This window comes from Liolophura sinensis, chromosome 6 (genome assembly GCF_032854445.1).
Source record: "Liolophura sinensis isolate JHLJ2023 chromosome 6, CUHK_Ljap_v2, whole genome shotgun sequence".
NCBI lineage: Eukaryota > Metazoa > Mollusca > Polyplacophora > Chitonida > Chitonidae > Liolophura > Liolophura sinensis.
Window position 1 is genome coordinate 8,196,340 of NC_088300.1, and position 18,623 is coordinate 8,214,962.

The window sequence follows — 18,623 nt, forward strand, 5'->3', positions numbered from 1 at the left end:
GGCCATGACAGTTGACCTAGATACGTCAAACCTGCGTATGTATGACGTGTCATTGAGTGACCTAGAAAAATAAAAAATTTCTGTACATCCATTATGATGTCATACCACTGAGCTCAGATTGGAATGTCTTGAACAAATGTTTCCTTTTCAACGTCGTAGCGTCTGGGTGTAAAATATGAAAAATGTAAAAACAGAAACGATATCTATAAACTGTGCGAAAGAACTGAAGTAAATTCCAATAGATAGTCCATCTTTATATAAAGCAGGAAGCAAATCTAGCAAGTAAACAAACTCAAATTCTTTTAATTGTAGACATAAACAGCATAATATGATATTACTTGGAGAGGTAAATGTACCAGTCGGTGTGTTGCGTGACACACTCAATGTTATTTGAATGGTCATCTCTGTTTAATATGTATATTTGCACAGGGCCCACAACTAGAGCATGTTAGAATGAAAAATCACCTTACAAGGTGTTGCGCAAATTAAAAAATGCAAGCAAAACATCAGTATATCGTGGAATCACAGTTAATAAGATAATAAGACCAATTTAAAAGGGTGGCTAGATTTTTATGAAGCAAAGAAAATGAAGCAAATCACATTTCGTCTGTATTTCATGTGTTATCAGCTGACTGTTGAATGGACCTGTACATTTACATATAAGATTTGCACGGTTTTCAGCTGGGTTGATAACAGTTTATCAACAGTTTACATGCCCATGCAGCTGTGTACTTCTTTTATTTACACCGATTATTACGATGAGTTAACGTTCATGTCATATCCTTACCTGTGATTTACATGTCTGAAAACTACAATGTCAGAGCAAACCATTCGTCAGATTTTTTGTCTTTTTTTTGTCTTTCCATCAAGAATGCTGGTAATTGAAAGTTCCGCCAAACACTAAGATCAAGAACTAAATTATCCCATAATACTATTTCTAGATTGTAAATGTCAACTTTGAAGTTAACACCAAAAAAAAAGAATAAAAAAAAAAAAAGAAGAAGAAACAATCACTATTATGTACCAGCCGGTGTATTTCAGACAATATTCTTTGTTTTTTTTTGTCAAATTTTTACAACCTAGTAAATTTCCTTTAAAACACTGGATACTCGAGTGCCCTTTTCTGACCATATTGTGCGCAATAACGTCAAAAAGGTTTTTGCCACTTGATGAATGCAGACTGCTAAACTATTACATTAAAATTCACTGACATACTTGTATAGAGCCATAAATGCATTAACTGAATGGACACTATAGCAAATTTTCTCTTAATCTTTTATTAAAGAAGGCACAACTATGCAAATGGAGCAGTCTGTCATCATTTATTGCTTTGATGGTTTCTCTGAATCCTTGACATTGTGATGAGATTAGGTTCGTGGAACATTCTACGCAGAGTGGTGGACATCACGCAACAGGAGTTGAACATGAACAAATTCAAAAATGTAACATGACTGCTAGCTTAGTAGCATTTTCACCATAAAGAGAATGCACCAACTACTTCCAGAGCGTTCCACCCAAAACGTTTTTTTGATCTCAACTTATTCACTCTGTAGAGATGAAATTGTGCGTGCACACTATTCCAACAGTAAAGCAGATAAAGATGTCTCAAGGATTATCAGGCAGTTGTTCTCTAATGGACGAAAACAAACATGCCTCCAATCCAGTAAGCTTGGCTTGGTGCAGATGGCAGCATACTTAGACCAGCAATCTTTTCCTCTATCCAGATGGGTTGACCTCACATAAAACCCATGACTGCCAAAACCCAAGGTTCTGTAATTAAAGCCACCATCCAATTAAGACATCAAATTAAGGAGCAATATGTTATTTAAACATCCATGGCACTCACTGACAAATAAATAAGAATGTGAAAGTCCCTCTGAAAGAATCAAGTCTTGAAGTTTCCTTTGGTGTTTGGGGTCAAGGGAAAACCCCTACTGTGTGCCATTTTGAATTTACCATTTGGATATTTAGACATGAAGTCAAGAGTTAATTGTTAACACAATCACCAAAGAATGCCCTAAAATGTTACAAAACATAAATTTTATGTCTTTACCTTTTCCTGGCTGCAAAGAAAATTGGTGATGCAGTCCTTCTCGCCCCTGTAGCTTACCCCTCTCCCAGAGAGGGCTAAAATGTCATTTTCATTGACCAATCTTATTATTCTGTTTGAGATGAATAGCTTTACTTAAGGAAATATTCCTAAATGTAAACTCTCTGTTCCTGAGTTGATTGAGGGTTTAACTAGTGCTATTGTTGCATGACTGTTGGCAATACACTAGTTTGCACACTGATCAACAAGTAGGTTTATTAATTATTAGGTAGGTTTATTTATTAAGGGCGCATAACTCATACAAAGTTACTCATCTTAGAGGGCTATTATTTCAAAACATGAACTAAAGACATGTACCAACTTATAAATACATGTAGCAAGCAGATTTGGCCACACTGAGTGGTACCAATATCTGAAATTTTGGGCCTTGTTCCATGAACTAATATTCCCTTCCATAGATGTTTTGTCTTTGACAGTAAATATGCTGGTAAACTTGAGCTATAACAGTTTTGGTGAGAGGACAGTGATACTTACACCACACTGGCACTCAAGAATATTTCACTTATACAATGGCGGCCAGCATTAAGTTGGGCGGAGATCATGCAAAACCTGGGGGAAGCTCACTGGTAGCCCTTCATACAAATAAGAGGAGAGCATAATAATTAATGACCTTCATTTGGATTGGTTCTTTGAAATGCTTAGAGCATCAAATATTAGGTACACATAGTTGGCCTATTGGACACTAGAGTACACAGTTTATTTCACCCAAAGTTTACAATGTAATAATGAACAGAAGCACACGAAGGCCTGAAGATGATATGCTTGATGCCAACACAGTTTTTCTAATAAGAAATGAATCAAACTTCACAAAAAACTCTAAAGTGGGCCTATATTAAAAAGCAAATGAATCAGTCAGTCAAGCAAATTACACTACTTGAAAAATGCTTAGCTTCAGGTGAAATAAAGTATTTTAAATCTACATGACACATAAGAGGCAATGCTGGCAAAAAAAATTTTATTCTGGTTTTGAACAAAATAAAGCATACAGGAATCATTCTCGCAGCAACACACAAGTTAAATATAGTACCTTATATTTTTTGTATTTTTGAGCGATTTGCATATTCCTTCCAGTAGTAACTAGTATCTGTGAATATTACGGTACTCTACATGTACCTGGCATCTGTTATACATGTACATAACACTGAACTACAGCCAGATAGTTGCAGTACAGTGACAAGTCAATGGCTTCCCACACTAAGTATGCTGAATGGATTTTGTCAGTCAAATCAGGTGCTAATATGTTACAAAAAAGTATATTGGTACCAGGCCAAACATATTAGTTCTTCAAGTTACCTGTGGTTACCAAGAATACATAAATCGTTACCCTCATAAACTAAGTCTGAAAGACATTGAGTACATAATAACTGTCATCTACATATACAAAAACAATGTATACACTATAAAAATAAACGTAAAACTATGAAAATATATCCTGTATATAAAATCACCTACAACAAGCACTTTGAGAGAAAACCTATTCCCATACCTTAGATATGATGACATTGTAACATCTTCACATGTATGTATGTATGTATGTATGTATGTATGTATGTATGAACATATTGTTGGGGTTTAACGCCCCTCACATGTATGCAACAAAGTCAAAACACTAACATGGATGTCATCAACTGACTTTCTCACCTCTGGCCCGAATTATCACAGGAATTTTTTTTACGGTTTCCATATGCCATATGTAAGTCATGGAGGCAAACTGATTAATATGAGAAAGGTAAATCAGAAGTACCTATTATGGTTTAGTCTTTGTAGTGAACCTTTTTGTCTTGGCACATCAGTTCTCTTACAATCTGTTTGTCTCCTTCATCAGATGACAACCACTGGTGACACAAAAACACATAATCTTCAAAAACGGGAATGCGATCTTCCTGCTTAACTCGAGAGGCTCTTCGACCATAACCTGACTGCTCTTCCTCTTCCTCTGATTGATCAGGGTGATTGGAGCGACTTCTTCTTGTTGCAGTTGACTGTCTTTGTTTACCCGAGGATCGTCTCCTATCTGTCATGTCTGGTGACACTTCTACACTTCTGTCTGGAGTATATGATCTCTGCCTACCCTTGTACCTGTCGTCCTCATCTGACCAATCACTGAGGTCGTCCTCTAAGCCCCGTCTCTCCTGAGGAACCACCCACTTTTCTCGCCGGATCAGGTCAGCCTCTGCTTTCAGTTCACATAGAATCTGTCTCTCCAGAATTCCTAATGAATCAGAATCCTCCAGTTCTTTAAGCTCCTTGCTGCTGTCTATCTGTGTCTTTCTCACTGATGTTACATGACCTCTAGAGGTGTTCACAGCTCTGCTCTTCCGTCTGCCTTCTTTCTTGGGAGGCACAAACCTACGGATACACACCTGTTCAAGAATATAGGTAAATAGGTGAAAATATATTTATTCACACTGATTTATTATTTCTAATCATGACATTTTCTGCATTATATGATTCATATAGCCATAGTCAGACTTTTTGTGACAGAAATCAGTCAGAACCAAAAAGAAACCTCACAAAATCCTGAATAAATTTAGTAAACACAGCATGAAAATTGGTCGAAATATTCAGGAAAAAGCTGAGTGTCTCAAAAATATACTGATTGCTAATGCATGCTGCATCAATAAGGCACACCAGACACAGTACACATATATACAGCTTCAGTGAGCAAGTGCTACATCTAGGAACAATTTAATAGGGTCACCATTACAATAACACTCACCTTGTCCAGAAACCATCCAGCGCCCACGCCAGAGTTGTCATGACCAATCAAAATCTTCTCCAAACTCCCAACATTATCAGCTTCAATCTGAAACATAAGCAGAGAAATCAGGTCAACTACATGGTCTCCCTCGGCCTTATGTAATAATATGATTTCAATAATATGAGAATCCACCCAACACGCACGCAAGTCTACAGTCTGATGTATGACCTGGCAGATAGGTCTCCCAGCAGTGTAGGATGCAGTCTGCTATGTAACCTGGCAGATAAGTCTCTCAGCAGTGAAGACTACGGTCTGGTATGTAACCTGGCAGGTAAATCTCTCAGCAGTGAAGACTACAGTCTGGTATGTAACCTGGCAGGTAAGTCTCTCAGCAGTGAAGGATGCAGTCTGGTATGTAACCTGGCAGGTAAGTCCCTCAGCAGTGAGGATTACAGTCTGGTATGTAACCTGGCAGATAAGTCTCTCAGCAGTGAAGGATGCAGTCTGGTATGTAACCTGGCAGATAATTTTCTCAGCAGAGAAGACTACAGTCTGGTATGTAACCTGGCAGGTAAATCTCTCAGCAGTGAAGACTACAGTCTGGTATGTAACCTGGCAGATAAGTCTCTCAGCAGTGAAGGATGCAGTCTGGTATGTAACCTGGCAGATAAATCTCTCAGCAGTGAAGGATGCAGTCTGGTATGTAACCTGGCAGGTAAATCTCTCAGCAGTGAAGGATGCAGTCTGCTATGTAACCTGGCAGATAAGTCTCTCAGCAGTGAAGGGTGCAGTGTGGTATGTAACCTGGCAGATACGTTTCTCAGCAGTGAAGACTGCAGTCTGATGTGTAACCTGGGAGAATACCTACCGTAAAAACATCCAGCATATTTCTTTCGAAGTTGTTCTTGGCATCATCAAGTGATATTTCACTGGTGACTCCCTCTGGACCAATCATCTGGATAAAAACATTAGCATCCGTCCCACCATATTTAACATCCCCTGTTTTCACCTTTATTTCATACTTTATTATATTACCTGAAATAAATAAATGAATGATTGTGGCAATATTATAAATTATACAACATACATTTGTGTACATGCATTCAACAAGTTACGATGAAAGATCTTCCAAATGATTTGGATTTAGTTCGCCAATTCAAATCTTCATGAAAAAACGTACACAACAGTTACATGTGCCTTTTCAGACAAGGTTACTTATACTTAAGTTGATTAAATAAGTAAAATAACTCTATAAGACATACACAGGTAAAGTATAAAAAACAAAAAAGATTAAAAAAATATATTCGCATGTTGCTGATGAGATTAAAACTGACAGATCTCACAATTAACTCTTGATCTTGCTTTTAAATTCCATTAGATCCAGAGAGCTCTACTGCCGTAAATTCCATTAGATCCAGAGAGCTCTACTGCCATAAATGTTAATCATGAAGTCCAGAAAATCTCACAGACAAATTAACTGAAAAGTAACTGAAAAGAGTCAAATTGTTCCATTCTTTTTTCACATAGATCTGTTTATCAGCATAATTCATGATGGATTTGCACGGTTTGTCAAATATCGAGAGGCTCAGATACCTTACCATTGTGGCCATTGTGGTTACGAGGCTTGTTCCTGACGGGTAACTCCTTCCACAGTCTTCCCCCTCCCTCGTCACGCGACAGCCATGAGTTACAATAACAGTAACACTTGAGGGACGGGCAGGACAGTTTGTAGATCACCACCTGGGCAACAATTCAGACAGGTGCACATAAATGTCACAACCCTAAAAGGTTAAGTTATCTCTATTCCAAAGAGTGTCCTAAAAGTACCAGAACATGTCCACAGTTAACTGGATAGTTCTACTGATTCACCAGAACATGTCCATGGTTAACTGAAGAGTGCCACTGATTCACCAGAACATGTCCACAGTTAACTGGATAGTTCTACTGATTCACCAGAACATGTCCATGGTTAACTGAAGAGTGCCACTGATTCACCGGAACATGTACATGGTTTACTGGAGAGTGCCACTGATTCACCAGGGCATGCCCACGGTTAACTGGAGAGTTAAACTGATTCACAAGGCCATGTCTGTGGTTTAACAGAGAATGTCAGTCTCCTTCAAGGCCACGTCCATGGTTCACTGGAGAGTGCCACTGATTCACCAGAACATGTCCACAGTTAACTGGATAGTTCTACTGATTCACCAGAACATGTCCATGGTTAACTGAAGAGTGCCAATGATTCACCGGAACATGTACATGGTTTACAGGAGAGTGCCACTGATTCACCAGGACATGTCCATGGTTTACTGGAGAGTGCCACGGATTCACCAGGACATGTCCATGGTTTACTGGATAGTGCCACTGACTCACAAGAACGTCCATGGTTTACCAGTGCCACTGATTCACAACACCATGTCATATGATTTAATGGAGAGTTCCACTAATTCAACAGCCATTTCATGGTTTACCAGCGTATGAAGTGATTCACCAGACAAATCCATGGTCTACCACAGAGTGCCACTGATTCACCAGACAAATCCATGGTCTACCACAGAGTGCCACTGATTCACCAGACAAATCCATGGTCTACCACAGAGTGCCACTGATTCACCAGACAAATCCATGGTCTACCACAGAGTGCCACTGATTCACCAGACAAATCCATGGTCTACCACAGAGTGCCACTGATTCACCAGACAAATCCATGGTCTACCACAGAGTGCCACTGATTCACCAAACAAATCCATGGTCTACCACAGAGTGCCACTGATTCACCAGACAAATCCATGGTCTACCACAGAGTGCCACTGATTCACCAGACATGTCAACGGTTTACCAGTGTGCCACTGATTCACCAGCCATGTCAACGGTTTACCAGCGTGCCACTGATTCACCAGCCATGTCAATGGTTTACCAGTGTGCCACTGATTCACCAGCCATGTCAACGGTTTACCAGAGTGCCACTGATTCACCAGCCATGTCAATGGTTTACCAGTGTGCCACTGATTCACCAGCCATGTCAATGGTTTACCAGTGTGCCACTGATTCACCAGCCATGTCAATGGTTTACCAGTGTGCCACTGATTCACCAGCCATGTCAACGGTTTACCAGAGTGCCACTGATTCACCAGCCATGTCAATGGTTTACCAGTGTGCCACTGATTCACGAGACATGTCAATGGTTTACTAGTGTGCCACTGATTCACCAGCCATGTCAATGGTTTACCAGTGTGCCACTGATTCACCAGCCATGTCAATGGTTTACCAGTGTGCCACTGATTCACCAGCAATGTCAATGGCTTACCAGTGTGCCACTGATTCACGAGACATGTCCATAGTTTACCAAACAGTGTAAGACCATACAACTGGTTTATCAGAGCCAATGATTCACCACACCATGTCCATGGTTTTACCAGCGGTAAGCAGGTAAACAAGGTTTGATGACCGGGTGCCAAAAAATATAAAAACTTCACTTTATCAATAAAGGAAAAGGAAATAACGCTGTTCCAACTTCCAGAAAATTCATGCCACATGTCCCTAAACACGTAACACAAGTGGTTGTTTTCTTGAGGGGCATAGACAACAGTGACTCTTCTTTCCAACAGCAAGCAGTAAGACTCAATATAACTTTTGTTCAAGAACAGAAACTCCTGCATATGCCTGGCAAACGTTACAACATGAAGGTATAATGAATTAAAGAACAGAGTGGTAGAGATGAACAGAAAAACTTATCTGTCAGGGCTTACTGCCTCAGACACATCAATTTCTACGAAAAAAAAGTTAAAAGGAAAAATCACAAAATAATGGACATTATAAACAATTAGTCACCACATGCTTGTAAAAGTCTACAACAAAAGTATACAAATCTCACCTTAGAATGCTATTCCACAAGAAAATGTGAATAGAGAAATGAAAAGCCATGTAAAAAAGTACATCTCTGCCATGTTATTTGGTTAGCAAACAATGAACTTCTAAACGGAAGTCCATCTGATTTGTGATTTCTTGAAAAATCAATGTAATAATTATCTGTAAATATTTTTATACATTAGACACAATACTGACTTATATTTCATCTTTAATAAATGACCCTAAATCACAAAGCTTTAAATTACTCTTGACATGGATTTTTATAAATAATTTACAATAAAAAGAAAATGGTATTTCAATTGCATTTCTTATTTGCTCTGATGTCTGCATATTTCACTGGTACTGAATAAAACTTCACAGAAAATTCTTCTATTTGTTTTCACCCACTGAAAAAAAATCCTGCCACTGAATCCAGAGGATCTGTTTCATCAACTTTAAATTGAATGTGGTCATAAGGCACAGATAAAGCCATCTGAAACATACTCTTCTAAATTTTCCAAACATCTTTTAAAATTTTTAAAGAACCTGGGTGTTAAAATCACATAAAAGAGAACTTAAGGTGGTGTGTTCACACTTGATAAAGGCTTCATTTGGACAGGTAACTGGTGCATTCGTCCACTCAAACTGCTTGTAGGAGCCTTGATGACAATACGTAGATGGCACTACTATTGTGTGGCTGTTTGCACTTGTCTTCACCAATATAATGCATAAATGGGGGAAGGTTTGTTAGCTTCTTGCGAAAGACTGATGGTTTAACTGGGCATTTCAGTTTCTTCCAATTATAAAGCTGCCATCATCTAAGTAAAAAATTTTTATCACCTGACCAAATAAATGAATGAATACCGGATTGAGAATGTTTAACAGTAATGAGATACACACATTCAGTGTAGAAGAGTATACTCACATGATCAAGAAACCATCCTGGCGCTAAACCTTTTCCATCATGCTCCATTCTGAGGACAAAAATTGACTCAATAATTCAAATTTTTCACAGTCAATTTGATAAAACACATTATGGATTACTTCTACAGCATGTTTAGACAATAATTAAAGTGTTAGTCTCGCTACAGGTGAAACTACAATCACATTTTTCAACACATACAAAATAAGCTGAACTTAAGGTAAAAAACCCATCAACTCCCATGACTTGAGTTTTAACAACATTTAATGGCTAGAAGTGAAATGTCATCAAAAAGAATAAAATTCTTGTTGTAACGTAAGTTACAGGCAGATAAATATCAACACTGAATGAAGCTGCAGTGTATTTTTGTGACGTCAAATCGTGAAGACATCATGACAGAAGTGAAAATACTGGTTTGTGAACAGACTCTTAAGATCTACCAAAATCATGGCCATGTTAATACAGAGACAAACCAGATACTGGCTTCACAGACAGCCTGAAATCTGTGTTTACTTATTTATTTGATTGGTGTTTTACGCCGTACTCAAGAATATTTCACTTATATGACGGCGGCCAGCATTATGGTGGGTGGAAACCGGGCACAGCCCGGGGGAAACCCATGACCATCCGCAGGTTGCTGGAAGACCTTCCCACGTACGGCCGGAGAGGAAGCCAGCATGAGCTGGACCTGAAATCTGTGGCTATCATCAGCAGCCGTATTTGGTGACCAACAAAACTTCACCTGATTTTCTTCAGTCTTCCCAGTTCTGCCAGTCTGACCTGAAAGCTGTTCACACAGCCTTTCTCAAAGCACTTTTGGGTGGGGTCTTTGAGCAGGATTTTGGGCGAGTCTCTTTCTTCCCCATACAGGGTAATGAACACATTTGCATCTGTGCCAGCAAAGGCTTTCTTGCCAGTATGAACGATGATTTTGTAATCTAAACAGACAACAAAGACAAAGGGATAATTGAACTGAAGCTTTGCTGAGCAAAAGTTAATAAAGCACTTGATAAATGTACATTCTTTTGTTTATTCGGCCAATAGACACAGGACGAGTTGTACCAATCTATACAAACTGTTATTGATATGAACTTTCGAGAGCAATGGCTCCTACCATCATATATTGTACACACTATAGCTCTCATGGGCAGACCTTCATATATACACACAAGTGAATTCTGTTCAAAACTATGTACAATAACATATATTTATTTACTTATTTATTTGATTGGTATTTTATGCCGTACTCAAGAATATTTCACTCATACAATGGCGGCCAGCATTATGGTGGGTGGAAACCGGGCACAGCCCGGGGGAAACCCACGACCATCCCCACGTTGCTGAAGACCTTCCCACGTACGGCCAGAGAGAAAGCCAGCATGAGTACAATAACATAAAAGAAACATGGACAATTTACAATAGCTAATAGGTGTGTAATGCTGAATATGTATCTGCCATTCTGTTGAAGAGAAGCCAAACTAGTTTAGCTACAACTAAATTGTGGACAGCAATGGTGACCAGTTGAACAGTTTTAAGGGTACAGAGCTGCCTTGTACGTTAAGAGAGGGAGAGAGTCGGCTTATAGGCAGTTATTCTTTGTATAAAGCCAAAAGAGAACAATTAGTAGAAAAGTCTATTATTTCATTCAACAAAAGGTTGGGACTGTGGTTTTTACTGTAACAATGTTCAGTAATTGCAGATTGATTACTGTTCTTTTTTAGAATATGGTGTTCAGCAATCTCATGCTTGTGTGGCGTTTTGTGAGGCGGATATAAGAGGCCGTGCACTGTCCACAATTAACGTTATAGACCATATTGCTTTGAAGAGCCTCATCCTCTTTGTCATTAAATTTAAAATACAAGCCAATGGTACATGTTGTATGTAAACATTCTTTTGTTTCTTTTGGCTAGCTTTTTGTATTCAGGCTTTATGTCACTTCTAGCATTTTGTGCATTCATGCTAGTAATGTCTTGGGAGAGTCCAATGCATTTTTACTAAGCATGATGCTAAACACACCATACATTGTACATGAGAGTCCATCTACTCTAAATACACTGATGTTGACTTGTTAGCTGAAGCTGACATGTTTCATAACTCTTTTAACATGCCCAATGTCATACATCCAACCCCTACATACTCATTTTACCACATACTTAAAGCTGCTGCAAATTAGATTTCTAATCTTTATCAGATGTTAGTCACTTCAAACCATATTTAATTATTTAAACCACATTAATTCATTCCACAACCTTGTATCCTTCTACTGAACATGATCTTTCATAAATTTCTTTTAAATCTCCTCAATTAAATTGTTAGAGGGTACTAAGGATATTCTTTTTATATGAAGAAAAAATAAAAACCTAAATTTGGAAGCAAGGAGACACATGAACGCAAAATTTCACCTTAATCCAGGTAGTAGTGAAGTCTATACAGTACTTTTTGAGATACCACCCACCCATGACATTTACTTTAAGGTGAAAGACAACACCTGACTAATATTTATGTCCAATGAAAGACTACCATTCAAAGTATCTTTAACTGGCATTTTTATTCTTTTCAACCCAGTAAAAGTTTAATGAAACTTCATCTTGACACAGTTCTGCGCAACTCTATTATCGACAGCAAATTGACGTAACGTTTACTCTAGCTCTCTAAGGTCAAAGGTATTTCCCGTATAATAGTCTAAGCAATAGTCTAGGGCAGATTAAAACTGCCAATTTCGGTGATGAAGGACCAAGTGATAAATACCTTTCTTGGAAATTGGACTTACTGGAAGGATATTTCCTAAACTGCTTGAACTGTTCATACAGTAAGCCTACTATATCATTTATACAGTTTACGAGTAGCCTTCAGATGCACGGCCTCGGTATTCCTGGTTCAGGTCATAGCCTCCAGAGGGATTGTGCTAGTACCAGTAATTCTGACCCATATTAAATGTTTACAAAATTACAATAGGATTCTTGTACATTTGGATTTATGCTCAATTCTGACACAAATGGAAATAAATCTAAGCACCACTGAGGCTGATCTAGACATTCGACAGTCGCTAGAATTTATGCATCAGATTTGTTGTGGTTTCTTCTAAGATGAGAGCAGTGCTGAGCTACATGTAGTTATCGCAGACATCAGAGAAAGCACCTTGGCTCAAATACGGCGTTTCAATAATATTACTGTATTTTATAAAAGAAAACAGAAAAAAAAACATCCCTTGTATGCGAAAAAGACAGAGGGCAAAATTTAAATTCTTCAGTTCTAATAAATTCAGGTAAAAGAAATTGTATCATGAGGTTTAATAAGTTTTAAGCATTGTACGATGAGATGCAGTCTTCTCATTCCCATAAACTTTCGGCATCTCTAGTGAATTTTTCGCTGACTGATACTTGTTATTTAGCAACTGCATGCTGACTATTTGCATATCACGAATGACAAAAATTGCATTTGTATAACAGCATATGTAAGAAGGCCTAAGGTCTACTAGCGAAATGAATGCACTTTGGGCCGAGACAGTATGTTGCTGTCTGACATAATTTGCGATACTGTTGTGAATATTGCACGGCTTGTAAATTAACTGATTTTAGATCGGCAGTGGTCCGTAAATGACACAGACCTGTCCAACATCACTGCGTGAAATGGCCCTTCGGTTACACATAAATAAATTGTTGTAAATGATCTCAAAATGATGTTTTATGCAGTAGTTTTGTGTTATCATATGTCACTTTGAGGAGTGAATGGGTAAAGGCCAAGTCACTCAACACGCTTGATTGCATTCTCCAGATTCCCTTGATTCACACCAGCCATTTAAGCAGTATTCTCATCAAAATAATAAAGCATGATGCTTTTTAGAAAGTTTGACTATCCTCCTTTTGACTGAAATATGTTTTAGCCAGGTGCTGTCTTGCCCTTTACCATTGCTTTCCCTGTTATTGCACGCTGACACCGACTGACACTCGGGGGAAGGAAATAAGCTATGCCTGTACTATGTACAGGTGAGCTAAAAATACTTCAGTTTAAATGCTCTGATCAGGAGTAATATTAATTGACACTTGGTACCTGATTTGACCACTTCCTTTGGTGATGCTTTCAGATGACGTTTGATCTTGAAGTCTTTGATGTGAAGGGAAAGCCATTTCTGACAGAGGAACACCCAGGAATCTTTGGTGGCCATGTCTGTGATTTCCACCTTCTCCAGAAACCAGCTGTGCTTCTCCTCTACACCATCATGCTACAACACACAACAAATACCTCAGCGTAAACCCCACATAACTTACATGTCTCTGATTTCTACCCTATCCTGACACCAGCTGTGCTTCTCCTCTACACCATCATGCTACAACACACAACAAATACCTCAGCGTAAACCCCACATAACTGACAAAAAACTTATCTTAAATTTTACCCATGACTAAATTAATCATGCTGCCGAATTTTGAGAGTTCTAATGATTCGTAGTTAGAAAGGTATTTGGCTTGGTTGTAAGGTAGGATGATATCATACCTTTAAAAATTTAAGTTCCAGCACTAACAGTTTTACTTACTGATCTTTATTTGTCGCTAATTCATTTTTATTGGCAAATTTTAAACTCAGTTGCTGTATAGCATTCTATTTTAACATTTTTTTGCCTGTGGAAAATTGTATGCAATATCTTCAGTTGTATTTTTCTACAATTTGGGAAGTGCTCAACCAACCAGTCCACATTTATCATTTCGATTAGTACTTTAGGGTTTTCTATTAATGGTTCTTGTCAGATGAACTGACTACATTCCTCACACAGAAGATTATCATCACAAACAATGTCTAGATTCTATTCTATATTTATACACAAAAGATTATTTCCAAATATATTTACATCACAGATACATCTATATTCCAAAATGCTGTCAGGTCTAGATTCCTGATATCCTCCACGTATAAGATTATGATATCCTGTTACACTGTCTAGATTCTTCACTTCAGATGCTTTACGCATAAAGGAGTATCTGTTGACAGTTTAGATATTCATAACACTAAAAACTCATGTGTGAGGTATAGATTCTAGATATTAACAAAACAAAGGAGTAGCCCCAAATATGATGCAAAGATTCCAGGCAAAGTTTATCACAAGTTTATCTCCACATTCTTGGCTAACACAAAAAGCTGCCCAGATCATATGCCAAATAGAATGATTTCTCCATTCATAATTTTATCACCTATATTGACTTGTTGGTATTGAGGGCTGTTACTGTATACCTCAATGATTAAAGTTTCAAGATTTCCCAGTTTTGGACCTTTGATGTAGAATTTCTCCCTTGAAGATCTGCCAAACACAAATCGTGCACAGTGTTTTTGTGAAGTTTCGTCTTGGGTAAAACATCCTCGCTGCCATTAATGCTGATGTAGACCTGCAAACAATAAAAGACATCCCATACTATTACAACATACCTTAACAGTTAACAGTTATAACAACAACTGAGAAGATGAACAAGAGATTTTCAAAACTTTCTCCATACTAGATGCAAAAGAATCACAGATAACACTTTAAACCCAGAACAAAATGCAAAATTATTTGATTAATTTAATTAACAGCTGCATTTTCAACATAAACCTCCTTTTGATACAGAACCATGTCAAAGAACATGGAAAAAGCTCCCACATGGTCTTCTTACATTAGCATCTGTGCTGGCATTAGGCTTGTCTGCTGTGAACACCTCTACTTTATACAAAGCCTCGGTGCTCATAAATGATGGCTTAGTTTCTTTCTTCTTTCTAACTTGTGGTGGAGGTGCTATAAACATAATACGAGGTTTGCGAACCTTCTTTGGAAACGTTCTCTGAAAATAAGAGAAATGGATTTTAATAACAATATTAAACATTGCTTGAAAAATACAAATATATCTCAATGGATTTATTCAGGATAAATGTATATTAAATTTTATCACTTGGTACACGTAACTACAATTTCTGTATCCATTATACTCAACTTTTTCAATCTATTCATGTCTGCATCAAAAACTAATCAAAATGTAAAGTTTATCAAAATGTAAAATAGTAACGAGTACTTTCAGCAAATTTTCAAAAATACCAAGCTGATGAATAATATATACAAAGGGCCATTCTCCAAGACCAGATGATTTCAAGGTGATGTACAAACCTCATGATGTTTCTCATGTTCCTCAAGTGTAGTACAAAGATAGCAAAATGTTGTTGGTGGAGCTGAAATAATCAAATTGTTCCATGTTAATTACTAAATAAAAGTCAGAGATGCTTTTTCCTTGTGTATCAGTATTCCTGGTGTATCATATTTCAGTATTCTTTAACTTTTTCCTCCATAGAGAAGTGGCCACAATATTGTTTAGATGTGCCAGCCAATTCACAGAGAACACTATTTCTTCCAAGCCGTACCCATTACTTCACTGTGTGTATCATATCGTACTTATCATTAGGCTGCCACTGTTATGGGGCTGTGATTCACAATTTGCACTTGTTTGTCTCTGTATGTAACTTTTTGACATAATTTTAGGGTTTTCAAGTTGCATTAATTCAAAGGCATGTAAATTGAAAGCTATGAGAGCCAGAAAATTGTAATTTGCACCAGAATGTAGCCCACGGTATGTCAATTCTGCAGTTCCTGAACATATTGGAGCTATGATTAAAAGTTTTCTCGCTAGAAGTATCTAAATGACATCACCTTTTTTTCATGAACAGAAACTTTATCCCCTTTATACAACATAGACCAAGAAGGTAACTGGACAATCACATGCTCTTGAGCAGCTTAGTTAACTCACCATGACTTCCAAAAGTGGACTACACAACTTAATATCCCAGCATCACTATATCGCACAGCAATTATTACAATCTGAACATTCTCTTTTGTATAGTTAGTTTACAAAATTAATTTGAAAATTCAGAAATCAAAATACATCTGAATACAAGGAAAAGTGACAACAAAAAACCTGCTCATATACAGCTGAAACAGCTAACCAAATAGCACGTCCTTAATTATTCTTACTAAACTGGACTGCATGTTTACATAGTGAATACATGTACTTGTGTTTAAATAGTAATACAATCAAAATGTATTAATATTTAATGCATGAAGGCCTTCACTTTTACTGATTTTAAGTTACGAAACATTTAGATTTGTCCTATAGTACTAGTAATATCTATGTCTATAAGATTGTAGCCATCCCTACCTTTCGTTGAAACAATACTTTCTGTGTCACTGCCGATAGTCCTGTTGTCACCTAAATTCTTCACTGCCTCAGCACTTGTAAACATCACATCCTTTTTCTCCCATGCCATGAAAGGGTTATAAAAGTTGTCATCTGCTCTTTCCATGGCTATTTATAACAAAGACATATCTTTACAAAATAAATTTTCAAAACATCAATTTTTTTTTTATTATTGCATATACATATACAACATATACATTCAATTATTTGTATGTGAATGACATTGTACATATAGCTATACAAAGTAACAAATTAAATGAGAAAACTACTCTTTGTCCTAAGAACTAGATAATTTGTGATATCTTGTATGGTAATTTATTATTTTGTTCTTTAACACAATAAAATTTAATACACTATGTCATTTATTAACCCAATTTACACTTTTATTTATGAGCTCTTACCGGACTTGGGGCGAGGTGTTTTCTCAATCTCTGCCTTCAAGCGGTTTTGATTCCATTCAGTTTGCTTACACAAAGACTTTAAGTTCTGGCTGTAAAGTTCAGGTTTGACCAGGCCCACACACGTCCAGTGTCCAGTTTCCATGGTGATTAGCAGGTCACTGACACTGACAGTCAGGTTATTCTAATCTGGGATTAACCAAAGAATAAACTGCTCAAAAAAAAAAAAAGGCTGACTGAAGTTTTTTTGCTCAAAGTTGGCTCTCAAATCTTTTAACCAAATAAACTGGTTAACAGAAATCAGTTTGCTCCCTTTTCTGAATGATATAGACATAATTTACAAAAGAGATTGTTATACACACTTAACTGCATATTGTGTCACACTAAGATGCAAGGATTGAGAGCTTATATTTTAATATTATATATAAAGTAAAACTTTTCATGACCGCAGGTATATCTCTGCACATTTCCCCTCCAGTACAACTGAAGTCTCCTATAGTAACAGATGATTACACCCTCTCTTGCCTTAATTTTTATAATACAGCTAACCATTAAATAGAAAAATTTGTCATGAGCAGCCATGCCTGTTCACACAAGTAGTCATATTAAAGTTTGAAGAACCAATAATAAACAATACATTCACGAACAAGATGAGGAAAAGTAAACAATTTGCAAGCTCTAAACGTTAATGAGACATAGTCCCTTCATTTCTGTGTGTCTGTGTGTTTAATTTATGGTGATTTAGGCCCCACAGGTGCTGATAAGGACTAATTCTGATGGCATCTGTTATCGTAGCTTACAGCTGAATAAATAACTCCCATAAAGGCCCAAAAGGGCCAGGGCATGGTCAACGGGTGAAAAATTCAGGGGATTTCATTAATTTATGGTCATCCCTGTCTTGCTTCGAGGTTTACATTTATAACACGGGCAAAAACAACTTTTCGGGAATATTTTACCTGTGAAATTAACGGGACACATAAACTGGACCATCTCAGGTCACTTTCCTGTCATCTTTACGGCCACCTGTCATGTTATCTTGTTGCCAGAGTAACACAGACTTCATGGCTGAAGAGCTTCATTCAAGGGAGGTAATCACACCACCCTGAAGATTTGATGCCTGGAAAACTTGCTTTGCTTGCATTTTGATTGTATTTACTTTCCTCAACACATATACCGAGTACTCAAGACTTGGAAAGGCGAAAGAAAAGAGAGGTAAAAATAAATCTCAATACCCCAAATTTAGTCTGTATCTTTAAATTGTATGAATTAACGTGTATAAACAGCCTGCAGTATTTCTACTGGATCTCAGTGAGTGAACACACATACATGTATATGAACTCTGTATTCCTGTCATTTCTCTGAATGTACCTTATTATTCATGATTAAGTCGGCTTTTTCATACAATAAATTTGAATCTGAATCTTAACTGATGATT

At 37.4% G+C, this 18,623-nt stretch overlaps 1 protein-coding gene across 1 annotated transcript; it reads right to left on the bottom strand.

Moving 5' to 3' along the window:
• Positions 1–3,646: 3,646 nt before the first annotated feature.
• LOC135467943 (lipoxygenase homology domain-containing protein 1-like) lies at positions 3,647–18,230 on the bottom strand. The gene is given in 14 exon segments (XM_064745887.1): positions 3,647–4,473; positions 4,830–4,916; positions 5,680–5,846; positions 6,410–6,551; positions 9,586–9,634; positions 10,325–10,520; positions 13,633–13,804; positions 14,809–14,895; positions 14,898–14,960; positions 15,225–15,389; positions 15,710–15,771; positions 16,752–16,898; positions 17,192–17,377; positions 18,145–18,230. Coding segments are annotated over 13 exon segments (2,088 nt in total). The 5' UTR covers positions 17,334–17,377; positions 18,145–18,230; the 3' UTR covers positions 3,647–3,864.
• Between the last annotated feature and the right edge of the window lie 393 nt (positions 18,231–18,623).